This window comes from Colletotrichum scovillei (genome assembly GCF_011075155.1).
Source record: "Colletotrichum scovillei strain TJNH1 chromosome Unknown Contig00005, whole genome shotgun sequence".
NCBI classification, from domain to species: domain Eukaryota; kingdom Fungi; phylum Ascomycota; class Sordariomycetes; order Glomerellales; family Glomerellaceae; genus Colletotrichum; species Colletotrichum scovillei.
In genome coordinates this window covers 2095714-2121364 of record NW_023336263.1, presented here as the reverse complement: position 1 = coordinate 2121364, position 25651 = coordinate 2095714, and the positions used below count along the sequence as shown (strand labels likewise).

General features: G+C 54.9%; 9 protein-coding genes across 9 annotated transcripts; 4 read left to right on the top strand and 5 right to left on the bottom strand.

The window, feature by feature from the left end:
* Positions 1–443: 443 nt before the first annotated feature.
* HER10_EVM0006671 (uncharacterized protein) lies at positions 444–3964 on the top strand (the record flags this gene model as incomplete). Its single annotated transcript, XM_035476251.1, has 7 exons — positions 444–1038; positions 1087–1304; positions 1356–1577; positions 1627–1683; positions 1738–2008; positions 2068–2084; positions 2954–3964. The coding sequence occupies 7 exons, from the start codon at positions 444–446 to the stop codon at positions 3836–3838; spliced, it is 2265 nt and encodes a 754-aa protein (XP_035334064.1). The 3' UTR covers positions 3839–3964.
* A 64-nt stretch (positions 3965–4028) lies between these two features.
* Positions 4029–7189, bottom strand: HER10_EVM0013333 (uncharacterized protein; the record flags this gene model as incomplete). The annotated part of the gene is made up of 4 exons (XM_035482695.1): positions 6629–7189; positions 6215–6577; positions 5767–6162; positions 4029–5714 (listed from the first exon to the last, which is right to left on the bottom strand). Exons 1-4 carry the CDS (start codon positions 6749–6751, stop codon positions 4029–4031), a joined length of 2568 nt encoding a protein of 855 aa, XP_035334535.1. The 5' UTR covers positions 6752–7189.
* Positions 7190–7488: 299 nt separating this feature from the next.
* Positions 7489–9182, top strand: HER10_EVM0000874 (DHHC zinc finger protein; the record flags this gene model as incomplete). The annotated part of the gene is made up of 3 exons (XM_035470641.1): positions 7489–7898; positions 7977–8130; positions 8190–9182. Exons 1-3 carry the CDS (start codon positions 7810–7812, stop codon positions 9180–9182), a joined length of 1236 nt encoding a protein of 411 aa, XP_035333681.1. The 5' UTR covers positions 7489–7809.
* A 190-nt stretch (positions 9183–9372) lies between these two features.
* On the bottom strand, positions 9373–11276 carry HER10_EVM0000907 (uncharacterized protein). Its single transcript, XM_035482843.1, has 4 exons — positions 10668–11276; positions 10456–10538; positions 9724–10379; positions 9373–9660 (listed from the first exon to the last, which is right to left on the bottom strand). Exons 1-4 carry the CDS (start codon positions 10888–10890, stop codon positions 9642–9644), a joined length of 981 nt encoding a protein of 326 aa, XP_035333685.1. The 5' UTR covers positions 10891–11276; the 3' UTR covers positions 9373–9641.
* A 2351-nt stretch (positions 11277–13627) lies between these two features.
* On the top strand, positions 13628–19384 carry HER10_EVM0010476 (uncharacterized protein). The gene is made up of 2 exons (XM_035479934.1): positions 13628–14590; positions 14650–19384. The coding sequence occupies exons 1-2, from the start codon at positions 14350–14352 to the stop codon at positions 17967–17969; spliced, it is 3561 nt and encodes a 1186-aa protein (XP_035334335.1). The 5' UTR covers positions 13628–14349; the 3' UTR covers positions 17970–19384.
* Positions 18789–19133, bottom strand: HER10_EVM0011570 (FMC1 protein family; the record flags this gene model as incomplete). The annotated part of the gene is made up of 1 exon (XM_035480998.1): positions 18789–19133. One exon carries the CDS (start codon positions 19131–19133, stop codon positions 18789–18791), a length of 345 nt encoding a protein of 114 aa, XP_035334423.1.
* Positions 19385–20059: 675 nt separating the features above from the next.
* On the top strand, positions 20060–21376 carry HER10_EVM0008780 (3',5'-bisphosphate nucleotidase; the record flags this gene model as incomplete). Its single annotated transcript, XM_035478289.1, has 2 exons — positions 20060–20788; positions 20912–21376. The coding sequence occupies 2 exons, from the start codon at positions 20060–20062 to the stop codon at positions 21374–21376; spliced, it is 1194 nt and encodes a 397-aa protein (XP_035334218.1).
* An 88-nt stretch (positions 21377–21464) lies between these two features.
* HER10_EVM0001920 (ribosomal protein L6) lies at positions 21465–22739 on the bottom strand. Its single transcript, XM_035471652.1, has 3 exons — positions 22406–22739; positions 22201–22314; positions 21465–22045 (listed from the first exon to the last, which is right to left on the bottom strand). Exons 1-3 carry the CDS (start codon positions 22674–22676, stop codon positions 21678–21680), a joined length of 753 nt encoding a protein of 250 aa, XP_035333763.1. The 5' UTR covers positions 22677–22739; the 3' UTR covers positions 21465–21677.
* Positions 22740–22876: 137 nt separating this feature from the next.
* HER10_EVM0007477 (beta-tubulin) lies at positions 22877–25444 on the bottom strand. Its single transcript, XM_035477032.1, has 7 exons — positions 25014–25444; positions 24799–24822; positions 24713–24738; positions 24601–24642; positions 24486–24540; positions 23626–24416; positions 22877–23565 (listed from the first exon to the last, which is right to left on the bottom strand). The coding sequence occupies exons 1-7, from the start codon at positions 25023–25025 to the stop codon at positions 23172–23174; spliced, it is 1344 nt and encodes a 447-aa protein (XP_035334118.1). The 5' UTR covers positions 25026–25444; the 3' UTR covers positions 22877–23171.
* Between the last annotated feature and the right edge of the window lie 207 nt (positions 25445–25651).

Sequence of the window (25651 nt, the reverse complement as noted above, 5' to 3'; positions counted from 1 at the left end):
GTGAAATGGAAGGCACCATGGTTCTGCCTCGTCATGGGGTACACGGTCAATGGGAAGGCGCGAACTGGTAGTTGGCTCTTTCCGCTTTTGAACCAGAGAACCACAGGTTGAGGAAGGCACCTTCCCGGTGACCAAACACCAGATCCCACGGTCCATTCCTTCCTCTCTCTATTTTCAATCCCATGTCAAGTCCCTTCCCAACTCTAGAAGTTGCCTCATTTCGTTCCACTGTCTTTGTCCAACAACTTACGGCCGAAACTCGCAACCTTCTTTCACACCCACTCATCTCCTCCCCTCACATATCCTTGCATCTGACCCGGCGTCGCCTCGCCATATCCCACTGGCTGCAACATAACTCTGTCTGTTCCCGTCCCTAGTCCCTCTACTTCCCTCTACTCACTTCAACCCGGGACAAACAACGCTAAGGCGGCGGAGGCGACAAAATGTGGTGCAGCGTGCCGAAAATCCTTTTGGGATTGCTGTCAATTGGGGCATGGATCGACGGTGTCGAAGCCTTCTCTTGGGGAGGTGTCGAAAGGAGAGCAGACACCCCCCGGTCTGTGGAGGAACATTTGGTCAACCCCTCGGTTGTAGTTCACGACGCATCACGCTTGCCGAATGTCTACGCCGTCGCCATGCAGGAGCTCCAAGAACTCGAGTCGGAACCTCTCTGCCATCGAATCGCTGCTCGACTCCTGGTCAACAATTGCCAGCTGTTGGAAGGCAAAGACGACGCCACCGTTCTCACCGACAGCGGCAGACAAATTCGTGACTTTGTGGACTCCTATGCCGCCAGTCTTGCTATCTGTGATCTGGAGAGAGGCAGTTTCGTCATTCCGTCTGGATGTGCGCCGTTCAGAGAACGTGCTCTAGCTAATCTACCGACCTCCAAAGTTGCTCAGCTTCACGTCTCACCTCGGCAGATAGATTCGTGTCTCTCGGGGTTAGCCAAGTCCGACTCTGCGTGGAACACTTGGGTGAGCTACCGTCATAAGGCTCTCAGATTCTGCGAGGCTGCTCGCGTAGATAATGACAAAGGTAAACACTATCCTCCGTACATAGGGAATATTTCTAATCTTGCTGCAGCACAGAGCATTCGTCTATATCAACGTCTCACCGAAGTACTCTCCAAACTGTCTGAGGGAGTTGAACAAGAGCTTGAAGCCCACCTACATGCGATCAATCTGAGAGCAGCCGAGACTACAGAGCAGCTCCGCCAAATGAACCCAGACATCGATCAGTTGCGAAACAGCTTACAAGACCTGGACAGATTTGTTTCTCAGGACGTGATGCAGATAGTACAGGTCGGTTCACCATACTCATTCCCGAGCACTGCAACTCAACTGACTGAAAAGGCATCTAATTCTGCGATGCGAGGCGGCCTCGAGGATGCCCAGAACCTGCAACAGCTGCTGACGGTGCTCCTCAAAACGGTCCTTAGCAGCAACGCCGAGGTTGCAGCATCGCATGATCTGGCACTGACAGACTTCAAAGAACGAACTGGGAATGAGGTCGCGGCGGTCATGGCTGCTCTCGCAACAGCTATAGCATCGTCTACATCCCTTCATGGCCAGTTGGTAAGCAAGTTGAGACCGACCACTTGCTTTCTGGACTGACTTCGAATAGGAACTATCCCACATTCGAGCTATTGAATTATCTGATCGGCAAGATAGTCTTGAGAAGGTTGGTGAAGAAAGCCTTCTGACAGAATCAAACCTGCCGCTGACCATCTTTCAGGGATTGGAGAAACTATTAGACATTACCGATGACATTTCCTCGAAATACGAATCCCACTCTGATAAGCTTTCACACGTGAACCAGATTTCAGAAGACCTGCTGGATACACTTGACAATATGGCTTCATCGACATCAGAAGTTCGCGGTTCTTTCCATCGACCGGGTTGGACAAGTTGGATGCCATATGTGGCGTGCCCAGCCGCGTCTTTGCTCATGGGATCTTACGGTCTTCCGCCATCAGCAGTGAGAAACCTCGGGCTCATTGCGCTCGGTATGGATATGACACATTACTCTGCATGAAAAGGATACTGACTATTACGTGCTCTGTAGGCGAACTCGCTGGCTTTGTCGTATCTTATGCCAAATATCTTTCGCCGGGTATCCTCGAGGCTGATCGGCATACATCCCCGATTGTTGACGCCATGAACAAGACCTCCATTTCCACGGCGACCCCAAATCATCTTTCCAGAGACCTGCCGCTAGATCTACGCAATATCCGAGGATCGACACCGACTTGAGAGCTGCTAACCGATAGCGACATTCGACATAAATCTCCACATCGAAACACATACAAAGTTATGACATCTGGGCAGGGCGAAATTGTTTCTGGCGTTTGTGATTTTATCTTTTACCTTCCTTCTTGCTTTTCGTTGTTTTTTCGGATGGGTTACTGGATTATGGTCCTTGCAATCGGTGGGAATTAGTACTGGGAAACGGTTGCCTCTGACATCATTTCTCGCATATGAACTTAGCAAATCGCCTATTCGGGTACTATGCACTTTTAACCGGAGTTTGATCATTCTCATCCATTCATCTCCCCTTTTGCTATCTTGTGTGCCTATATCCCGGTGCAAGGCAGACTGACTGCGGGGAAGTGCATGAAGGCGTATTACTGTCTTTCCTCATAGCCTGACCCCGACCGCTAGCCAAACTTTGCCGTTGTCTCCAAACACCCGACCGTCTTGAAGCTGCGGGATTAACTCAAGACGAGACGAAGACAGCGGCGATGGCGGACAAGGTCAAGATCGCGCTCATTCAAATGCACCCTAAGGTCAGTAAGTCTAGGACTACCCCTCATCGAAAATGCTTAGCCCAGTCTAGCTCCCGCGCTTCCTTTTTCATGCGCCATGGCTCACGAGGTTTCCCTGCGGCTGCGGCGGGGGGAACTTCTGCCTCTTACCAGCGGGAAGAAACAGAGTTCTGATGAGCATCACAGGTCGTCGCGCCAGAGGAGAACTTCACCAAGGCAGAGACTTACATCCGCACTGCCGTTTCCAAGGGCTGTTCGCTAGCCGTGCTGCCCGAGTACCATCTTACATCATGGGTCCCCGACCACCCTCAGTTCGTATCCGCCTGCGCGCAGTCCTGGACGTACCTTGAACGATATCAGGCCCTGGCCAAGGAACTAGGCGTGTCCATCGTGCCGGGGACCATTGTGGAGCCGGACGGCGAGGAGGGGGCAGACGACCTGGACCTTTTGAACGTTGCATATTTCATCGGTCCCGACGGCGCCGTGCTGGGGCGGTACCAGAAGAAGAACCTGTGGCACAACGAGAGGCCACACCTGACAAAGGGCCCCGAACCGCACGGCGCTTTTGATACGCCGCTGGGGCGGGCAGGCATGCTGGTGTGCTGGGACCTGGCGTTCCCCGAGGCATTTAGGGAGCTCATCCGCGACGGGGCGAGGATCATTGTCTGTCCCGCCTTTTGGCTCGCCGACGAGTACAAGCGCGACAACGGGGCGGGGAACGGCGCGACAGAGGTGGTGAACCGGGACTCGGAGCGGGTTTTCTTGGAGAACGTCATGGTGACGAGGGCGTTTGAGAACACGGCGGCCGTGGTCCTCGTCAACGCGGGCGGGCCCGCGGGCGGAGGCGGGGTGGAGGTTCGGGAGGAGGGCGGGGCCAGGGTCCGGTACTGCGGCGTCAGTCAGGTTGCGATGCCGCTTGTCGGCGCGCTTGGAAAGCTGGGTGCCGAGGAGGCGATGGAGATTGTCGAGGTCGACTTGGGGCTGTTGGATGTTGCTGAGGGGGCGTATAAGGTGAGGGAGGATATGAGGAAAGAAGGGTGGCATTATGGGTACTCGATTGTGAAGGAATAAGGCGACGATCTCAAGACGACAGTGTACGGTTCACAGGACATTTAATATAGATGGCAGAGATATATTGGCTCAAGATGTGGTCATGATGAATGGTTTTGGTTGCAAAAAGTCTGGTACTAATGGCACACTACTCGCTATCAATATGCCTTGGATCTGTAGGCGGATGAAGAGACATATCCCGGCCGTTACTTCATTGAGAGCTCTGCCCGGTCTCATCTAGATAAGCAAGAAACTTCCTTCTCTGCGCGATACGGATCCGCGTGTGCTTCGACTCGAGGTAATCCCAATACTTCTGGATCTTGGCATCCACCGGGCCACCCTCTGAGCCAGCAGCATCGATACGTCTCAGCCGTTTGTCATCGTTGATCGTCCACACTCCTTCCCAATGATTGGGAAGGTCTTTGTGCACCTTCAAGTACTTCACCAGATCTGTGGCTAGCGGTGTGCATAGCGAAGTAGCCATCAGCGCCAAGACGATATCCTTGCGCGGATAGCCAAACGAGACGAACCGGTCCATGAGGTCCTGGAGCTCGACGGTCTTATCTGTCGATTCTTGAGAGTCGGTCATGGTTTGGTCTGTGGCATCGTTCGGGGCTTCGCCTGCTTCTTCTGCTCCTTTCTCCTCCGCCTCCTCTTCCTCTTCCTCCTCTTCTCCCCCCTCTTCTTCCCCCCCTTCGGCGGGCGACTCCTGAACTGGTGTAAGAGTGGGTGATTGGTTCCGGTCGACCCCCTTTCCTTTATCTCTCTTGTAGGACAAAGGCACAGGGGTCACGGATTCTTCCTCGCCCAAAAGCTGTTGTGACGGTGAAATATCGAACTCGATACTGTCTTGAGATTTGTCAGGTGCGTTGAAGGCATCATCGAAGCCAAAGTCCTGTGTTTCAGGCTCCAAACGACGGGGTTTGCCAGCTGGATTCTGTTCGGGCTCTTCTTCCTCCACGTCTCTCTCTGTGGCCCCCTCAACTTGCTCCTTGCTGGCCGTCCACTGTTTGACACTGAGCGAGGGGCTAGGGCCAAGGTTGTCAAAGCTTGCGAGGCCTAGCTTGTCGTCGGGAGTCGATGGGATCTCGTCGTCTGGGCCTAGGCGCTGTCGCTTCTTCCGGCTGTTTGGTGTCGACGGAAAGCTAGACGTCTCGACAACGATTGCCTGCCTCTTTCTAGAAGCACCGGGGGTGACCGCTTGTTGTACCTGTGGAGGTTCCAGCGGCACATCTGGTACGAGGTCTTCATCCTCGGCCTGTGAGACCTCATCGTCCTCGGATTCTACGTCAGGTTCGTCTAACACACCGCTGGCGGCGAAGCCGGCGACGTGGTCTGCAAAGCATTGTTGTATCAACTGAGCGTTTTCAACGTGGAAGCCCAATCTATCTGCGACTGCTGCCCAGTCGGTTTCGACCGCACCTTTCTGGTACTGGTCTCCAACAGCTTGCCATAATAGCCACAAGTCGATAGATTGATCATTGATCTCGGGATTGGTTTGGGTATCGATATGGTGGAATGTGCGGTAGGCCCACAGTTGGTCGTAGAAATCCTGTCTCGTGACAGCTTGGGGCTCTTCGACTTTTGGCTCTCGTGACTGTTCCGCTTCGTCGATTTCTTCTCTGGCGGGACTTGCACCAGATGAGACGGCCTTGGGTTCAGAAGTCTCCGTTGGCTGGCTGTTAGATTCGGTTGGCCTCTCGTCCTGTGGGCGTTCCATCTGTCGACTTGGCTCGCCGGTGTGAGCTGTGTCCGGTCGGGTCTTTATTTTGACTGTAGAGGATTCTTCAGGCAAGAGTCCGCTCTCGTCAAGGCTTTCCTTAGAGCTCTCCCGAAGTCGCGGCTCCAATATCTGTGTCCAGTGCCGTTTCCATGCACCCTCTGAATGACTGGAATGCTACTCAGGTTTAGTCTAGAGTCGTTATCACTACGGGGAAAATCAGACGTACCTTTTCTGAGAATTTCTTGAAGAATTTGGTGTCGGGTGTACCTCCAAACCTGCCTGCCTCGCGTATCAACAAGTCGTCCTCTGCGTCTGTGAACTTGGCTCTGTTCGCTGGAGTCAATGGCGCTTTGACGGCTGGCTGATGAGTGGCAGAGCTCGGCCTGACCGCTGCCTTCGCCGGAGGCAATTGCGAGACACTTTTTGGGGTAGCCAGAAGAGGCGCTTTCTTCACTGCTGGTCGCGTAGCTTGGGATCGCTTGGAAGGAGTCGCGGCTGCCGGTGGCGGCGGCAATGCGATATCCGGAGCATTAGCTGCCATCTTCTCAAGCTCAGCCGGAGGCAATTTGGATAACTTCTTTACCCATCGATCTCTCCAAGAATGCCAGGTATGACGATTGTTCTATGACCGTTCAGTGACAGTAAGAAGAGTATACCTCGAGAACCGAACTCACTATTCCCTCGAATGTCTGATAGATCTCATTGCCGCTTTTTTTGTTTGCCGCATGCGAAAGCACCCACCTGGCCAGACTCTCATCGTCGGCGGCGTTGAACGGTGTGCGGGTTCCTTTAATAGGGGCAGAATTGGCTGATTTGGCCGCAGGACGGGAGACGCCAGCAGGACGAGAGCCACCAACAGGACGCGAAGCTATGGGGGTTTGGTGCATCTCATATTTATCCGTTTCTTGTACCGCGCCGTTGTCGACGGAATCTGTGACAAACTTCCAATCGAGCGACCCAGCTGGTTTATGCCCGGTATCATAGGTAATGTAGTGATCCGCTTGGGATTCCAATTTCGCAATTGTGCCGCCGTTTTGCTGCATCAGTCAGCTTCCGGAACGCCTGGCATACCAGAAGTGATTGCCTACCTTGATAAGGTCCAGGATTCTCACCCTGCCAGGTACGCGAAGCGAAACAAAGAACTTCAGATCCTTGAATAGAGTGCCGCGGGCGCCGGGCACTCCATCGTAAGTGATTCCGCCTGCCGACATATCCAACAGAAGATGAAAAGTGTAGCTGAAAAAACTCAAAGGTTGGCTTGGTGACACGAGCGAGCTACTCAAGCTTGTTCAGCCCTTGAAATAGGTGTTGCTGTCGCTGAGAGTGAAAATCGTAACGGGCAACAACATGTAGAGAGATAGCGTGCCTTGAAGAAGCTTGGTCAAGTCGAGAATCGCAATGATGCCCCGAGAAGGTACGATGAAGCGGCCAGTCAAAAGTGAGGGATCGCGCAAATGACGCGCTTGCTCAAGTCGAAATTCGGCCTTGAAAGGCGTGGGTGAAGGGCACTTCCAAATGCCCTTCCTTTATGAGCGTTAGGAATAGACGTCAGGAATGAACCAAGTGCCTTCATCCTTTGAAATGAACTTGTTGCCTCTAATTGACACGGACCGCGATGCAGCGTCGTCTTTGTGACCCGCGCAAGTGCACTGCCAATACTGCAAGCATCTGACGTATTAGTAGGAGGCACCCAGGTGCTCAATGGAGACGCGCTTTCATGGAAGGGAGGGTGCCGCGTGTTCACGTGTGAACTGCTTCTATGCGTTAAGATATGTATTCTAAACGGTACATGGGTATATGCAATATAGTAACGGCAAACGGCCTGTCCAAAAATGCGCTATGACCTCTTATATGCGATACAGCGATACTTTTGGTAAGCCTCAGTGTCATGCTCTCACTCTAAACTGTCGGTTTCCTCTGAACGGTCTCTCTATTTCGCTCATGACTGTGGAAATATCGCCAAGTTCTTGAATTATTCAAAACCTTCCTTGCTGCTGGCTAAGGTACCTAGCTTATTGACGAGGACCGTGTGCCTACTTTACCTTAGGCTGACACCTCAAGGCTCAGGCCCTCTCCACTCGCTACCGGCCACAGCGACTGATAGTGGACTTGTCATCCGTCTGCCTTACCCGCCTCAGCCGGCACATCCAGCCCGAAGTACTGTAAACTAGGACTAAGTGGAACGTCGCCATCTCTACCGGAATACCTAGACTTCAGTTTTTTTCAAGACCATGTGTTGGAAGAAGTCATAACACTTAGTTTCGATATAATGGGCGCCCTCAGGAATGCGGCACTTTTCGTGCTGGCTGTCTCTTTCACCGTCTTCGTCGCCTTTTTTGGCCGACTACCGGCTCTGAGGTTCGTCATCATGTTTGTTCACTGGCTGGTGAACAGAGGCATCTCACCATTAGGAACATGAACTCACCATTTTGGCAGACATACGCCAATTGCAACGATGCATAGGATAATGTGGATCCATATCCCAAATGGCTTCCTCGCTGTAGACAAACTCATTACGGGAGGAAGATTCTCGACCTCCATGATACGCTTTGGCAACTTCATGATGCATGACCGGCACCCTACCGTCGTCGTAAGTGTCCGGGTTTGCTACATTTTCAACGAACTCCAGGCCAGACTGACGCTTTCCAGATCTTCTTCCTGCTCATCCTCTCTGTTTCGGAATACCTATATCTCCCGGGAGCGTGGCCCCAGATTTCGCTCTTGCACAAGATCATAGGCTGCATCGTCATCTTCTTCCCCTATTGGTTCCTGTACCTATCCGTCATGGCCGACCCGGGTTACATCACGGCCGAGAATCATGCCTACTACATGTCCCTCTACCCCTACGACTACTCAATCTTCTACCCCGGACAGAAATGCAGCACCTGCAACCTCATCAAGCCTCCCCGCTCCAAGCACTGCAGCATCTGCAAGCGCTGCGTCGCAAAACTCGACCACCACTGCATCTTCATCAACGGCTGCGTCGGCTACAAGAACCAGCACTACTTCGTCCTGCTCCTCCTCTCCACGGCCGTCCTGACCTCGTACGGCGGGCTTCTCGGCTTCTCGCTCCTCTCCAACAAGATCGCCGCCAACTACCCGCAATGGGCGCTGTGGCCGCCAAAGGGCATGGAAATCAAAGAGTACCTCCTCATCTGGAGCTGGGCCCTGCAGGACAACGTCGGCATGGGCGCCGTCACTCTCCTCGCGGCCATGACCTCCCCGCTGGTCTGGGGCCTGCTGGGCTACACCTTTTGGCTCATCTACTGTGGCACCACGACAAACGAGTCGCTGAAATGGTCCGACTGGAAGGCCGAGATGGACGACGGCTGCGCCTTCAAGCGGAGCATGCCCGTGAACCGCGTCAAGGACAAGCGGTTCGAGCCGGAGAGGACGCGCTGGCCGCTGCAGACGCAGCAGGTGTTGACGAGGACCGAGGACGGGATGCCGCCTCCAGACCACGGGCCTGGCGATGGCGAGTGGGAGCGCGTGTGGAATTTGAAGGATGTCGAAAACCTCTACGATTTGGGGCTGTGGGATAACTTGGCAGATATTTTTGTGTCGAATTACGACTTCAACGTCAAACGAGACCAGCCGTCTGTGGAGGCCCTAGGGCGACAGAGGCATTCGCCCAAGGCCTGATGGGTTCGTCCTTCCGTAATACAAGATTTGTATACGTAGTGTGTAGTGTTAATGTAACATGTAACGACCAGAAAGGGATGATACTGCAAGTTGAGACTTATGTGATTGAGGTGACTAGGATACGGTGTAATAGATTTCACATCACTTAGGATGAGGCATAGCATATCAAAATACGTAGCATGTATAGAGGCTCTTTCAACGTTTGTCTTTGTTTCATTTCAACGTGTCTCGTCTAATTCGTACCTGGGGCTGCTGAACCCAAGGGAACTTCAGACGCCCCAGCTACTCAGGGCTTGTAAAGCCAGTCTGAGGATCTAATGATGCATGCCGCAGAACTCTCCATACCGTTTGTGCGTGTCAGCCAGTCGTCTGCAGGAAGTTCTTTCACTTCTCAGGCAGAAATTTGGCTTGACGTTGCCACTGAGTGTCCAAAGTCTCGTCTTCAAACGTTTTCAACGCTTACAGAATGGTGCCGAATCTAGGAAACAACGAACGTTAGAATGTAATCTCGGCAAGATTTATGTGACTTGTGGAGACATACCCAAATGTGCGCTTGATGCTGTTGACGTAGTACTCTTGCCAGTTACGCTTCGTGGCCTCCTCCTCGCCGACAGGGACGCCGTCCCAGTTGACACGCATCAGCGTGACGTGGTCGACGTCGTTCTGGTCAAACTCGATGCTGAGCTTGGAGAAGTGGCCCTCGGGCCACTGCTTCAGGCGCCAGCTCTGGACAATCTTCTTGGGGGCGCTGAGCTCGAGGTACTCGCCCGTGACGTTTCCGTCAAACAGCTCAAACTTTGCGCCCTTGATGGCGCCCTGGAAGACCTTGGGTGGCGCGCGGGTGAAGGCGGCGATGCGGGCAGGGTCGACAAAGGTCTGGTATGCCTCCTCGGCCGTGGTGCGGAACTCGGCAGTGTCGGTCAGGGTCATGGTGTTGACGACCTTGCCGGAGCTACCCTTGACGCTGGTCGAGGCAGTGGTGGACTTGGCCGGCGTGTTCTGTGCCTGGTACTTCGGGGTCGAGAAACCGCTGGACGGGTTGGATCCGGGGGCATGCTGGATGTCCTTGCCGTGCTCGGCAATCAAGGCTCCGGGGAGCTTGAGGAACTCCTTGCGGAGCTCCGGCACGAGCTTGGAGCGGACGAGGTCCTTGACAGGCTGCTTCTCCTTGGAGTCGGAGTAGATGTCGATGTCAAACTATCACGCAGGCAAAGTCTCAGTAAAACGGGGTGGCCTTTTGACGATGCAGAGATTTCACAAGAGAGAGACCCACCACAAACTCATCCTCCTCAGTGTCGTGGGCGACCTCGGGGACGGTGATGGTGCCAGAGACCTCAGCCTCGTCGGCAGTGGTGCCTGCGCTACGTTAGCGAGGCTCCAGAACACACGACTTCACAAAAATGGTACAATGTCAGGCAGAGAAAGTCGGTTGAACGAGGTTTTTTACGGGATGTGAAACACATGTGCTTGCATTGATGGACCTACCGGTGTATTCTAGAACGAGCTTAACATCGTAAATGGTGATGACCTTGCCCTTCCTCTGGCTAACGTCGACGTCGCCATCCATGCTCACAACCTTGCTAATCTTTGCCGTGACACCGCTATCGGTAGTCTCGACTTTCGCCAAGCTCTCCTCAAGGTACTGTCTCGCCCAGGCCGAGGCATCCTTGTTGACCCAATGCCAGTTGTTGGGGTTGTGGAGGACCATCTTGTCGGCGGTGACTCGGTTTCTGATTCAGGCTGCGAGGTAGGAAATGGGTGTCTGTAAAAGATTCCAATTGCAAGGTTAGCAAAAGGAACGAGTAAATGCGTCGCGAGGTTTCGTAGGTTGAAGAAGTAAACAAATAAATTGTCGGTTTGTCCCGGATCAGTGGTTGGTCAATAGACCGCAGCGTTTTTCATCAATAAGGGAGTACAAATCACTCTATGACTGGTGCCAGCTGGTGTATCATCATATTGGGAGAAGATGGAAAGAAAAATGGCGCGGGGTAGATAAAGAAGGGGTGAGATTGGGGGTCAGTTCTTACCTCAGTGCGGATTGGCGCGTTGGAGTGTCATGTCCAAGGAAGCGTTGCGCATGGAAAGAAAAGGAAGATGGGATTAAATCTGAGCGCGGGACCTCTTTTGAAAGAAAGCTCTAGAATTCTGACGGCCTCTCCGCTGCCAGGTGGGCTGGGCGGTAAATCGTCGGCCGATTGGTTTGCCCGTAGTTGCGGCTGAACCCCACCTTCCATTCCACTTGCTCGTGCCCGACCTGCCTGTTCAAGGTCACCAAATTGGTAGACCGAGAATGGCCTGTGCTTGCCATGGTATTGTAGCTGCTCATTCAGCAGTCTTGCAAGTTGCACATGTTCATTATTCGTCCAGATCAATGTTGCGTACCACAAATCCACGGAAAGACGAGCCCACATGCTCGGTTCGGATTACTCAACTCCTTTTTTCTTATCTCAGCTGGCAATACCTAGTTTCAGGGCAAAGTGCAAAATGCGTCGCTGCACTACAGCTTTCTTCTTTCCTCCTCATGTTGTACCAGATCCTTGGATGAACTAGACGAGATATATCGGAGCCGATACGTGGGACTGCAGACGACGGCTCATCAGGCAAACTATTTATCACAAAGTCTTTCTATCAATCCGAATGCGACTCATCTACATACATCTTTTTCATCATCTGGAACTTCGAACGGGAAAAGAAAGCCATGATTCGATAAGGTCTCGCTCACGGCACCCACAGCTGCAAGCAAGTCCAGGTCACGGAACGGCAAACACCACTTGCTCTCCATTCAAACCAAACCGTGGCATATGAAACAGCTGGCTTGCAGGCGGCGAGCCGATGCAAAACCTGAGTGCCTTCCAGGCCATTTTCTAGAAGCCGGATGTGGTCGCCCCCGCGCGGCCAACGTCCGCTCTTGGCCTACTATTTCCGTGCTATATGGGGCAGGGTCATCTGCAGTCCGCGATGCCATTGAGTGATTGCGTTCTGACCGTTGCGTTCACACGATGTCACCGTGAAGAGGCCTAAGGACGGGATCTCAACGGATGATACCTGCTCGACCGTCCGGTTGCTGCAGTGCCGATGCTTGCCAAGTTGCCTCGTTACACGGTAATGAGGAACCAGACGATCGATGCACTTTTCAAGATCGTGCAGTCCAAAATATGCTCGACGGCATCGGTACGTTTGATTCCCAGTTCTCGGATACTCAGCAAAGCCATATTGGTTCCCAGCAAACGGGCCTTGAGCAATATTTAGAACTTCCATGCCTGTTCTTTGCATCCAACCCCGCAACCTTACGTATCCACAGGAGGTTTCTTCATTCACGTGGAAGCTATCTGGTACCTCAGTCCTGTTCGATTACAGGACAGGGCCCAGCCACCCCGATATAAACTCCAAAGACGGCCAAAGTTCCAAACAAGCAACAAGTCGGTGAGGAAGACTCCCGAGGTCTGGCTCCTGACTAGGACCCAAGCTTGCTCAACGCTAATGCCTGCTTTCCTTCAGGGCTGCCAGCCAACAACCGAATCACTTGTCCAGCTTCATCGGGCGAGCGGCGGCCGCGGAGAGGAAGTAGGGCCGGAAGAGCAACGGAAGTCTTTCAGACTGTCGAGCAAATCGAAGGGCATTTTAAGCGCCGACAATCACCTCCGCGTTCTTTTCACAGCACCATCAACCAATCACAACCCCAGACATCTCTTTGACTAGCCAGGGTCTAAGTATGCTTCCAAGAATAGAATGACCTCCCACCAGGAAACCAACCAATCGATGCGGCCGGCTACCAACGTCTCCACGAGTCTCTTCTCTTGGCCCCATCAAAATGACAGGCCATTTTGGACCGGACCCTGGCGCGATGCTCACTCATCTTTTCCTCTTGTTGGGCCGTGGCAGGTCGCTACGAGCTTTGCGTATGCTATGTTCCATGCTGGCCTCTTCTCGTTGGTTGTCTTTTGCTCAGGTGTACCGTGATAAGGTCCGCTTGCTATGTCGGGTCGACAATGCTCAGTACTGCGACCCTGACTCCGAGCTTCATGCCTCCCTACTTTCTAGTATGCCGTTCCGGCCGATGATGGTCGTAGCAGTACCACGCCATTTCATTATTCTCAAGAGGGAGAAGAAAGCCAGAGAAGAACTGCAGCGACGGACCTGAGACGAGACAACAGCAACGCGGATAGCAGCACCTTAGCTTTGTCGGCATCTGCAGGCCTGTCATGCAGTCGCGACAGCCACATGGGATGTTGCTGGTCTTTCCACACTTTGCTGTCCGGCTCGCTTTCACAACCCCATGCCGCAAGCAAGCAAGTGCTGCCCCTCGCGGATGGACGAACGTACTTCGTACCCATCTATACCTTGGCACCCCTTCGAATTAGCTCAATACCCTGTCATGTATCGGTTCCCGCTATGAGGTACATACACAGTATGTGGTCTGCACCGAAATCGGGAAACGAGCTAGTCCCTATGTTTGCTGCAAGTTGCAACAACTCAGCGCCGAGCATCAACTGCCTTTAGTCCCGGCCTTGAGATCCACCATTGCGCTTTTGCTCCGGGACCCGGCTGCTATTCCTGTCGTTTCCTCGTGCTCCCGAGAGCCCGCTGTTCTCCATGCCCCTCCTGCTTCTCACCCCAATGTCTTGAATCTCGGCCCCCCAAGAGTAGGGGTGCCACAGGGGTGCAGTTCTGTCGGCGGGCGATCAAGCGTGAGCCAAGAGCGAGCCAGCAACCCCGGTACCCTCCTGTACGTGGGGTGGGATGTATGTACCTCTTATGCAGGAGGTTGACCACATTGCAGCAGACCCGACCTAGACATGACCATCTCTTTTATCTTCTGCGTCCTCCCACCCAAACTTTTGTTCCCTTTTCGCTTCAGCCGCGCCCTCCCCCTCCTAGGTGTGACACGACCTTACTGCCGGCTGCCTGTCCGTCCTCTCGGTTGTGCGGTGTGTTTCTCGACATGAGATTGGCTTTCCATCAGTCAAGTTGAATGGACTGGTAAAGAGTGGAAGAAGTGCGAAAGAGGTCGGCAAGTTGCTGGCTGAGGTATCCTTAACCCCAGTGAGGGTCTAAGTCGTCCTCACCTCCTCGAACCGACTCCGGTGTCACTCCAAGTCCACAACCATCTCAAGTTTCTGACCTCGCTGGGAGTTGCTCAGCTCAGCGGGTGGCCATTTGGCTTACAATGAACAATCCTCGCGATCCAACCCGGTTGCGCCAGGGTCTCAATCCGCTATTAACTCAGTCTTTGGGTGCATACCACAACCAGGTCAACACGCCGCTGTCAGCAGTGTCCTCATCGCACTTACACTCGGCTGCCCACACTCCTGCAAGCGCAATACAGCCTTATAATCCACAAGAATGGATAGCTTCACCTGCTGCCGGGTCCGAAAGGTCCCATCAATCACATCAGTTCCCTGAGCAAGGTATCTATTGACCCAAATTCGCATTGGCCCTGGCCGGCTTTGCTGACCAGTCTCCATAGGATCACCACTACCTCCGCCTCCGTATAGTCCACCGCGAAGCCAACGACCACAGAGCGGCTTCTTCGAGTCCTCACCAGCGGCGAATACTTCGGCAGCACGGATTCCTCCTACAAACGTTCATAGGCCGTCTCCGGAGCCTTCAACAAACACATCATTTCCTCCTCCACCGGGAGCCGGAGGTCGGACAAGCTCACGCGAAAGGCGCTTCGGGTTTCATTCCCTGAGACGGAGCAGAGAGTCCCAAGAATCAAGTCCTCCAGAGCCGATGCCGCCTATGCCTATGCCGATATCAAGGCCAACCCCTCTTCAGATCCAGATCCCACACCCAATGCCACATCACAATGACCCGAACTCATCACACGGCCCGCCCGGTGCCCGAAGAGCTGCTTCCGCAAGTGCAGTCGAGACACCGACTTCAGCTCGCTCACGTTCGGCGTCTCAGTCAAGATGGGAACCAGGAATGCCCCTCCCGCCGCCACCTCCGGTCCCACCACCAGCTTCGTCTCGGTCACAGAGCGTGCAGAGCGGGCCGAGAACGACTACACCCGTGGCTTCACCGCCCACAAGGCGCCCTCCGCCAACCGGCGTTGCAGCCCTTGGACCAGTACCTCCGACTCCTGCAGACTGGGTTGATCAGCCCGAGGAACCTAGTAGCTCATCACAACGGAGACACTCTCCAAAGTTGACCATCGATACTGCTAGTGCTGCGAGCTCTACACAGACCGGAGAATCAAGCAATTCCGGCGCATTGAGCTCTGGTGGCAGTCTAAGTCGGGCGAGAGCAGTCCGCCACGACAAGACCATCGTTCAGCGCCGAGCTGAGAGCCGGACCAGACCGCATAACTCGATAGATGGGACCATCAACCCGGTCCAGCTCAACGACATTGTTGTTCCGAATGAGAACACACTTTCTCGTAGGTTGACTATCAACAGATCAGGACCAAGAAGCGGGGGACGGACATCGAACGACACGCCTCGGACTGATGAACAATCGACTACACCGCGGGCACCCGGGTCGTCATCGTCACGCAGTCGAATTGAGGCGGCAACACCGCCGTTTTCACCTCATCCGTCAAAGGGCACGCCCATGATGGATGGATCGCCAAGCGTCTTACCCAAGGCGCTGCCAACACCGCCGCCGCAGACTCGATCGGCATCGAGCTCTCAAACAAGATTCAGCTCAATGACACCTGCCGATGGCCCTCCATCAGCATCCATCTCATCCACAAAGCATATTGTCATCACGCAAACTGCGGATCAGTTTTGCTGTGAAACTATTGAGCGATTCCAGGCATTCGCCACTCAAGAGTCCACTGCGGCCACCGATGCCGAGCGTGTTCGCATGTTTGCCGACTTCATCGTCAATGAGTCGAGGATCAGGCGAGAGAGGTACTCCTCTGCCATCGGTGCCATGGGCTCGGAGATTTTTGATCTGACGAGGGATCTCTTCCGCCCCATGGTCACACGGCGGGAGTCGGCAGCTTCACAGGCTGAGTGGACGCCCCAGTCATCCGAACCAACGCGATCCCATCGCGGATCGATGAACTCGGTCTATCGCGAGACGCCCGGGGAGTCCAGCTCCGCTCCTACGTCAGCCAACGTTCCGGGCTCACCCATTGTGCCATCGGCAAATAACCCAAATTACTCTTCCAACTACATGCCGTCGCTCTCTCCGATATTGAGTCTCAGCGTGAGTGACAACCATGACGATGGAGATTCCCGGGGCCGACCTGCCAGTAGGTGGTGGGAGGCAGACTCTTCAGGGGCAGGCGGGAAATTTGTCGAGAGGTCCAAGAGAGAATCCAAGTACATGGGCGTGCCAAAGGAAGCTCACGAAGCCTTGCAATGGGAGGACAGCCCGCAAGCGGGCCCCAGTAACCCGAGATCTTCGGGCGAGTATCCGCCCGAAAAGACAGGCTGGCATGAGATGGAGCCCGTGGTCACACCGCAGCCGCTCCGGTACTCCTCAGAATCCCTTGGGTCCTCAGCTTCGCCCACGACGCCAAACCCAGCCCACCTGGACGTCTCTCGACTGGTGACCCTTCCGCCGCCGTATCCTCGTCATCATCCAGCCGTCAACAATAACCATCCAGAATTGACCGAGACTAGAGTAGCCGTTCGCCAGATCAGCGACCTCTCCCAGATTGAAACTACAAAAGAAAGATTTCAAGTTACCAGCACGAAGAAGCGCGAGGAAGCCGCAAAGGCATCCATTGAGAGGCGAAATGCTTTACGCTCCAATTTACAGCAGGAAATCAACGCCGGCAACATTTCGTTTGCCGATGCGTCGACCATCGAAGATGACTCGGTGGCAGCCGAAAAGGAGAAGCAGAAGGAGCTGGGCAAGACAGAATTTGAGCAGTTCCAGAGCCAGGTCGTCATGCCCCTCAACGACCTCATCACCGGCCGCATCGCCCAGGCCACGACCCTCTTTGACAAGCTGGCGGGAGGGCTCTTCGACGACGTCGCCAGCGCCGCCGACATGCCCCAGGAAGAAGGCGACGACAAGCCCGAGCTCCTGGAGAAGCTGACACTCCTCAAATGGATCTTTGAGGCTCGCGAGATGCTGCACCGCGCCATCTTCGACGTCCTCACAGACCGCAACAACCGCTACCGCGATGTCGTTCTCACGCCCTACCGCCTGGCCGGCAACGAGGAGAAGCTCCAAAACGCCGTCGCCTTCTTCGCCGAGGACGCCGCGAAGCGGCAGCTGGCCTTCGCGCACGAGGTCTTTGCGCGCACGCAGGAGTTCCAGGCCGTCATGGAGCGCAATGTCATGCGCGGCGTTGAGGTGCAGCTCTCCGCCTTTTGGGACATTGCGCCGCCGCTGTGTAGGCTGCTCGACAAGATCGCCCCCGCCGACCCGGAGGCCTTGCACATCCAGATCCCGTCGGCCGAGTACGACGAGAACCCATCGTACCGCCGGCACCCGCTGCAGTACCTCTTCAGCCTGCTCCTGCACACGGAGAAGAGCACGTACCAGTTCATCGAGTCGCAGACGAACCTTTTGTGTCTGCTACATGAGGTCAAGGAGGCCGTCACGCACGCAAAGGCAAAGGTTGTGCAGAACGAGATGGACGACGGGCGGGGCAGGGAGTTTACCGCCGAGGAGCGCGATGCGCGCGCGCAGCGTCTCCGCGACGAGGAGGGACGCATGCTGACGGACGACTTGAAGGAAAAGGTCCGCGTCGTGCAGGACCAGTGGACGAGTGCGCTGGGTGAGAATATCAAGAATGTGAAGCAGATGTTGGGGGAGTATCTGCTCGAGACGGGCGGGTGGGATGAGACTTTGGAGGAGGGCGGCGTCGGCAGCGTCTAAATGAGCTTTTGCAATAGACGAGAGAGAAGGACGTCAGAGAGAGGTTGGGTATGACTTTTCTTTCTTCATTATATATCTTCACGGCGACGAAGACGTTGATACCCCTTTGCGTATAACGACTCTTGTTTACACTTCTTGTATATATTTTCCAAGAAAACTCTAGGTATGGGGGTTTTTGTGAACCACGAATTAGCTAGACATGGCACGAAGACATGATATTGAACGGCATGCGATTTTCAAAAAGCATTTCCAAAGTGAATCGTAGTGTTTTTTGATATCTTGTTTCCTCTCCATCATTGTGAGAGATGTTCTCTGCGCCCATTTATACAGTAATATCTTTGGTACAACACATTCCCACCTCAACGCCTGTTATATTACATTTACAAACACGGCGCCTCCCACCCTTGGAATAGCGGCCATGTGCCTTGTATATTTGTTTTCTTGTTCTGCCTTCGCTAGGTGCCGAAAACGAACTGCGCAAGCAACCAGCAAAGGCAGAAACAAAAAACAAATAAACACGGCACATGGGCATTCATTCTTCCAACAGTGGGAGGCGTCCTTTGCCGTCCCACGATCTTGTGCTTTTGTATCCCCCTTCAAGGGTTTCCTTGATTCGACAGCATCTCCCTCACTTCCAGTCGACAACCGTTTCAATATCATTTCGTACAGCCGAGCTTCGTAATCGACCCGTTGACCCGTTCACCGTGATCATCTCTTCAAACCATCCATCTCGATCCTGAAGATCTCTCCCTTCTCTGTCAGAAAAGGCTCTCTGACGAGATCCCACATCCCATCGCCGATAGTAGGGAACAAGCGCTTTTATTTATTCTCCAACCGGTCCCTAAACTCCTTGGGCAGATCCATGCCGACCCTCCGCGCCGTCAAGCGCACGCGCTCCTCCTCGTCCATGTTCATGCCGGGGTTGTAGCGCTCGAGGAGCGTGACGTAGGTGCGCTGGGCGCGGAGGTAGGCGGCGAACTGCTCGGCCTCTGCGGCGTCGGCGGCAGCGCGGGATGAGTCTTGCTTTGCGGCGACCGGGGCGGCGGCGAAGCTGGTGCGCAGGCGGTTGTGGATTGCCGAGCGCTCGCGGGCGAGGACGGGTCGGGGCGGGAGCTCGCGGAGGAGGGAGCGGTAGAGGGAGCGGAGGTGGGGGACTGTGGTCATTTTGGCTGTTTTCCTCTATTGATTTGCTGTTGTTCGGATGTTTCAGAGGTATGTGGAGAAGATTAGAGCAATGGCGGAGGAGGTTGTGGTGGTGGTGGTTGAGGTGTTGGTGGTGGTGAAGATGCGACGGGAATTTTTTGGATTGAAGCTTTGCAATGCGAGCATCGAAATCCGAGGCCGGGGTCCTCCTTTCGTTGGAGCTCTCCCGATGCGTTCAGCGGGTGTTAATGTGGGTCACCGTCCCTGGCGGGCCCTGCTGCACCTTAGACTTTCGGGCAGGTTCTTGCCTTGGAACCTCACCTCAGGCACTTTTAATAGAAATTTGAATACAGCCCGCCTCAGGTACCCTAGAAAGGCCCGAAATGCTGCAGCTTGGATTACATAAGGTAGGTACCTCAAGCCGACGTGACTTGAGCTGTACGGCTATCGGTCCCATCCATGGCCCGGCGCCGGCACCGGCAGCAGGCACGGATGGAGGGGTCCTGACTCTGGATTCTCGACCCCTCCTTGACAGAGCACTTGCAGCTCCCCTACCTACCTTAGTATACAGCAAACGCTTACCACACTTGAGCATCCTTTCTTCAAGTCTGATTTTTCACTGGCACTTTTCCAATACCGACCATATCCACAGAAAGAATAAGTGGAGGGCGTTAAAAAGACGACACTGCAGCTCTACGAATACCTACTAATGTACCTGTAGTCGTCCAAGTTAGTCTTATGGGCGAATTGACTCGTTTGTGCGTCCACAATGGCCCATCCCATGACGCAACAGCCGCCATGTTAAACACATGCTGGAGCCATAGAGTGAGCCAGGAACCAAGGAGCTTTGCCTCTTAGACACAACTTTCCCCCTCCTCCACTATCCACATCCACATTGCGCATCCACACAAACCGCACTTGACCTCCCATCTTACGTCTAGAGTTCCATGCCCTCCAAGGTCCGACCATCAAGCGGAAACAGCAAAACAAGACAGGAACCCACCTCCCGTCTCTCTTTCGTGCCCTTCCTCCTCATCTCCTCCGTTCTCGTCGTGACCCTGGCTATCCTATCTCTACGAGCTCTTCCCCGGCTCTCCCTCCTCTCGAACCACTTCTTCCCTCTCACCACGACCACGACCCTCTTCTCTTCCCCCTCCTCGTCTTCCTCGACAAAGAGAAACTCACAGCGCACCATGTCCGCCTACGCAAAGGAGCTCGAGGTGGCCCAGCTGGCCGTCCAGCGCGCCTCCATCCTCACCAAGCGCGTCTTCCACGAAAAGGCAAAGGGCACCGTCGACAAGAACGACAAGTCCCCCGTCACCATTGGCGACTTTGGCGCCCAGGCCCTCATCATCGCCGCCCTCCGCCACCACTTCCCCGACGACGAGATCGTCGCCGAGGAGGAGGCCGCCCAGCTGCGCTCCGAACCCCAGCTCCGCGACCAGATCTGGGACCTCGTAAAGACTACCCAGCTCGACGACGCCGCCGCCGAAGCCTCCCTCGGCGGCAGCATCGCCTCCGCCGAGAGCATGATGGACATCATCGACCAAGGGAACAGCAAGGGCGGCGCCGCCGGCCGCATCTGGGCCATTGACCCCATTGACGGCACAAAGGGCTTCCTCCGCGGCGGCCAGTACGCCGTCTGCCTGGCCCTCATGGTCGACGGCGACGTCAAGGTCGGCGTCCTCGGCTGCCCCAACCTCCCCGTCGACGACAAGGCGCCCCTCGCCGCCGACATCGGCTCCAACGCAAACGACGACACGGGCTACGGCGTCATCTTCTCCGCCGTCCTCGGCCAGGGCGCCACCTCGCGGCCCCTCCGCACCGGCGCCATCGCCTCCGGCAGCCCCATCTCCATGAAGCCCGTCACCGACCTCTCCGCCGCCACCTTTTGCGAGAGCGTCGAGGCCGGCCACAGCGCGCACGACGACCAGGCCCAGATCGCCGCCAAGCTCGGCATCACCAAGCCCAGCGTCCGCATGGACAGCCAGAGCAAGTACGGCTCCATCGCCCGCGGCGCAGGCGACATTTACCTCCGTCTGCCCGTCAAGGCGACGTACCAGGAAAAGATTTGGGACCACGCGGCCGGTGACCTCATTGTGCGCGAGGCCGGCGGTCAGGTTACGGATATACAGGGCAAGAGGTTGGACTTTGCCGTCGGACGGACGCTGGCCAACAACAAGGGTGTCATTGCTGCGCCGGCAGCGGTGCACGGCGAGGTGTTGAAGGTTGTCCAAGAGGTGTTGAGCTCAAAATCTAGCTAAGCAAAAAGTCTTGGAAAAGAATAATAGTAAAAAAAAAAAGAATATGAAAGAAGTTTGGACTTTTTTGAGTTTCGAATTTTGCGATTTTCCCTCGGCTGTCTTGAAGAACCAGCAGAATAAATAGTGTACATTGTTCTTTTTTCTCTTTTCCCATCCCCGTACAGTGATATACAGCTATACACAGCCCTCCAGAAGCTCTGCCATCGACACATAACCACAGTCGACTCTGCAGCAAAGCCCAAAGAAGTGCCACACCACATCCCACATCCCACATCCCACCTTCCACCGCGCGAGAATCCGTCTATTTGATCTTCTTCTGCTTCAGCTTAATCGTCTGGTCATCGATAAACACGCCCTTGCCCTTATACGGTTCCGGCGGCCGCCACTTGCGCACTCTTCCCGCGAAGCTCATCATCAGCTCGCGGTCGATGCTCTCGAGCAGGATGCGCGTCGGGCTCGCCGCCGTGACTTTGACGCCGCGCGGGATCCCCATCTCGACCGGGTGCGTGAAGCCGAGCTTCAGGCACAGGAACTTCTGGCCGGGGAACTCTTCCAGGCGGCCGCGCTGCTCGACGCTCGCGCGGTAACCGATGCCGACGAGGCGGAGGATCGCCGTGTGGCCTTCGGAGACGCCCATGATGTAGCGCTGGAGATAGGCCCATGTCGTGCCTGTTTGAGGTTCAAAGAAGTCAGCAAGGCGCGGTTCATCCAATTAGGGTGTGACTCGATTCTCGCTGAAGTCGAGAAGACAAGCTTAAGCTCCCCTCGAAAGGGCAATGAAGGAGAGGGAGGGAAAAGACAGCAAAAAAGGTAAAGAAACTCACCCCACATCTCGCTCTGCTCCTTGATGTTCGAGTCCTCCACGCTGAGAACCGCCGTGCTGCCCTCGACATCGTAATCAATCTTGAGAAAAGGCGGGATCTCGAGATCCAATTCTCCTGTAGCAAACAAACAAATCCAGCATTAGCCTAAGCTCCTTGCAGTCTCCCATCACCCCCTTTCTCGAATGGACAGCACCAAGGAACCTACCCAGAGGTCCCGTAACGGTAACCGTCCTCTTGTAAACCTTCAAGTAGCTCGTCGGATCCTTCTTCAGCTTCGGCTCGCTGATGGCCAGCTTCACACCCGGCGGGATCGAGACCGGCGTCCGCCCGAGCTTGGAGTTTCGTGTCGGCGTTGAGGAGAACTGGCGAGGTTGCTGCTGCTGCTGCTGTTGAAAAGCTGGTACAAGGAAGGCAGGTATCGTCGTGGCCGGCGAGGCGGCAAACGCCCGCCTCAATGCCGTCCTAGAGGCCAGCATTGTTCGTTTCGTCGGAGAGATTGGCAAGCTACAACACACCTCCCAATGGCGCGCTTGCTCATGTGCTCCTCGACAATTGGAATTGGGGACCCTCAGCAACTTTTCCAAGTCTTAGTCAGCAATGCGCGATCCACAATCTGGGTACTTCCGATTGGCCCCTGCTTAGCTCGAGAAGAAAACCAAGGTACCTCAGGTTATTACGGCTGGAACGTGTGCTTAGGTAGCTCAAGCTCATTGCTTCTCGTGGCTTTCAGACTGGGCGATTCTTTTTTTGTTGCACAAGGAACGCGACTTGAAGAATTATGTTGTTTGTGCCAGTAATTTGTACAGAGTAATCTCTGATTCTTCGTACTCATTTGATACGTCAGGCGAACTACTAAGAGAGGTATATCTAGAAGCCCATTTCCAGCAAGGAGCCAGAATCGCGAAGCGAAATGCCACCACAGGTGGGATGGCGTAGTGTCAGGTCATAGTGACAGTGCGATTGAACTGCGCTTAAACCTCCTCCTCAAGAGGGACCTCCTCCTCGTACTCCTCCTCCTCCTCGTCAACACCAGCATCCTGGTACTGCTGGTACTCGGAGACAAGATCGTTCATGTTGGACTCAGCCTCAGTGAACTCCATCTCGTCCATACCCTCGCCAGTGTACCAATGCAAGAAAGCCTTGCGACGGAACATGGCAGTGAACTGCTCACCGACACGCTTGAAGAGCTCCTGGATGGCGGTAGAGTTACCGACAAAGGTGGAAGACATCTTGAGGCCGCGGGGAGGGATGGAGCAAAGGGCGGTCTGGACGTTGTTGGGAATCCACTCGACGAAGTAGGACGAGTTCTTGTTCTGAACGTTGCGCATCTGGTCCTCAACATCCTTCATGGCAACCTTACCACGGCTGGGAACGACAAAGTCAGCATTTGCTCATATTCTAGGGTCATCGTCTTGTGGCACTTACAAGATGGCAGAGCAGGTCAGGTAACGACCGTTGCGGAAGTCAGAGGCAGCCATCATGTTCTTGGGGTCGAACATCTGCTGGGTGAGCTCGGGAACGCTGACAGCGCGGAAGGAGTGGGCGCCACGGCTGGTCAGGGGAGCGAAGCCGACCATGAAGAAGTGGAGACGGGGGAAAGGAACCATGTTGACGGCGAGCTTGCGCAGGTCAGAGTTCAGCTGACCGGGGAAACGCAGGCAGGTGGTGACACCGGACATGACGGCGGAGACGAGGTGGTTCAAGTCGCCGTAGGAGGGGTTGGAGAGCTTGAGGGTACGCATGCAGATGTCGTAGAGAGCCTCGTTGTCAATGCAGAAGGTCTCGTCGGAGTTCTCGACCAGCTGGTGGACGGAGAGGGTGGCGTTGTAGGGCTCGACAACGGTGTCGGAAACCTTGGGAGAGGGAACGACGGAGAAGGTGGCCATCATGCGGTCGGGGAACTCCTCACGGATCTTGGAGATCAGGAGGGTACCCATACCGGCACCGGTACCACCACCCAGGGAGTGGGTGATCTGGAAGCCCTGGAGGCAGTCGCAGCCCTCAGCCTCGCGACGGACGACATCGAGAACCTGGTCGACGAGCTCAGCTCCCTCAGTGTAGTGACCCTTGGCCCAGTTGTTGCCGGCACCGGACTGGCCAAAGACGAAGTTGTCGGGGCGGAAAAGCTGGCCAAAGGGACCGGCACGGACGGCGTCCATGGTACCGGGCTCCAAGTCGACGAGGACGGCGCGGGGAACGTACTTGTTGCCGGAGGCCTGGTTGGGTGAGAAGGTCAGCATTCGTCAATAGGATTGCCTGCACACTGGGGGACTAGGATAACAAACTTCGTTGAAGTAGACGCTCATGCGCTCGAGCTGGAGCTCGGAAGTGCCGTTGTACCTGTGGTATGATTAGCTGCTGGGTCCATGAGGAAGCCACACTGGAGGACAAGTGACATACACGCCATTGCTGTCGAGGCCGTGCTCGCCAGAGATGTTTTGCCTGTACCGAGGTCAGTACGAGATCGTGTCAAATGTCGAAATCGCCGCGTCGTTGGCGGTTGGCTACGCACCAGAAGGCAGCACCAATCTGGTTACCCTGTTCAAAGAAGTTAGCCCCGCACTCTGGGTTGTTGGGTTGAGATCAGGAGATACTTACGCACTGGCCGGTCTGAAGGTGAACCTATTGCGAGAAAACAATCAATGGTCAGCGGAATGTTTCCCGTGACAGAAGCGTTAGAGATGCAAGTCGGGCCATGTCTGGCGAGCATGGCTTGGGTGAGAATATCGGCGGGGTACGCTCAGGGGCTACCCCGAAATAGTGGCCATTCCGACGCGTCGCAGAATTGTTGTTGATGGGAGAGAGCGACTTACAATCTCACGCATTTTGAATGATGGGAAGCTCTGAAGCTAACTTGGCCGACGATGTACGATGAAGAAGACGAAGAGAGTGCTCGAGAGCTAGGCGAAGCTTCAAGGCGAAAGGGTTGTTGTGGAGGATTGGGCGAGGTAAGGTATGGTCAGGTAGGGGAGGAGGTTGTTGATTTTTGTTTGCGGGTGGATGTGATTTTGTTCACCGCCACGGCTCGGTGGACGCCCAGAAGACAGGCCAGCGACAGGCCAGCGACAGGCCAGAGGGAAGGGGTGCAGCTCGCTTGTTTACTGCATGGTGCTGGTCGGGCCCGTGCACGACCCCGATTGGGGAAAGACCAGTGCAAGGCACCCGCCTACCACCGCCCAAGTCTCCCCAAGTGGCCGTCCTAGTGGCCCCCAGTTGCCCCCAGTGTCTCCCCCCAAAGACCAATTGGAAGTGGGGTTGAATGAGTTGAGGTGACAGCAGATTGGCAGACAGCGCGATCACGGCAAGTACGTACCTTGAGGTCCCCTGTATTTCGTCTCCTCTGTTCTTTCCGATCCGAGACCCGGGGTGACCGACTATCTGCTGAGGCATCCAAACATCCAACGACACGTCTAGATAAGGTGTCAACCACTGCATAAAGAAACTCGGGAAT

Coding starts and splice junctions, on each gene's coding strand:
- HER10_EVM0000907 (XM_035482843.1), bottom strand. CDS start 10,890: ATGGTCCTCCACAACCCCAACAACTGGCATTGGGTCAACAAGGATGCC. Junction 10,539..10,667: donor GCTCGTTCTAGAATACACCG/GTAGGTCCATCA, acceptor AACGTAGCGCAG/GCACCACTGCCGACGAGGCT. Junction 10,380..10,455: donor CTGAGGAGGATGAGTTTGTG/GTGGGTCTCTCT, acceptor CCTGCGTGATAG/TTTGACATCGACATCTACTC.
- HER10_EVM0010476 (XM_035479934.1), top strand. CDS start 14,350: ATGAACAATCCTCGCGATCCAACCCGGTTGCGCCAGGGTCTCAATCCG. Junction 14,591..14,649: donor ACATCAGTTCCCTGAGCAAG/GTATCTATTGAC, acceptor CAGTCTCCATAG/GATCACCACTACCTCCGCCT.
- HER10_EVM0001920 (XM_035471652.1), bottom strand. CDS start 22,676: ATGCTGGCCTCTAGGACGGCATTGAGGCGGGCGTTTGCCGCCTCGCCG. Junction 22,315..22,405: donor TACCGTTACGGGACCTCTGG/GTAGGTTCCTTG, acceptor TGTTTGCTACAG/GAGAATTGGATCTCGAGATC. Junction 22,046..22,200: donor GGAGCAGAGCGAGATGTGGG/GTGAGTTTCTTT, acceptor AACCTCAAACAG/GCACGACATGGGCCTATCTC.
- HER10_EVM0007477 (XM_035477032.1), bottom strand. Junction 24,739..24,798: donor ACCTTCAGACCGGCCAGTGC/GTAAGTATCTCC, acceptor TTCTTTGAACAG/GGTAACCAGATTGGTGCTGC. Junction 24,643..24,712: donor CAGATTGGTGCTGCCTTCTG/GTGCGTAGCCAA, acceptor ACCTCGGTACAG/GCAAAACATCTCTGGCGAGC.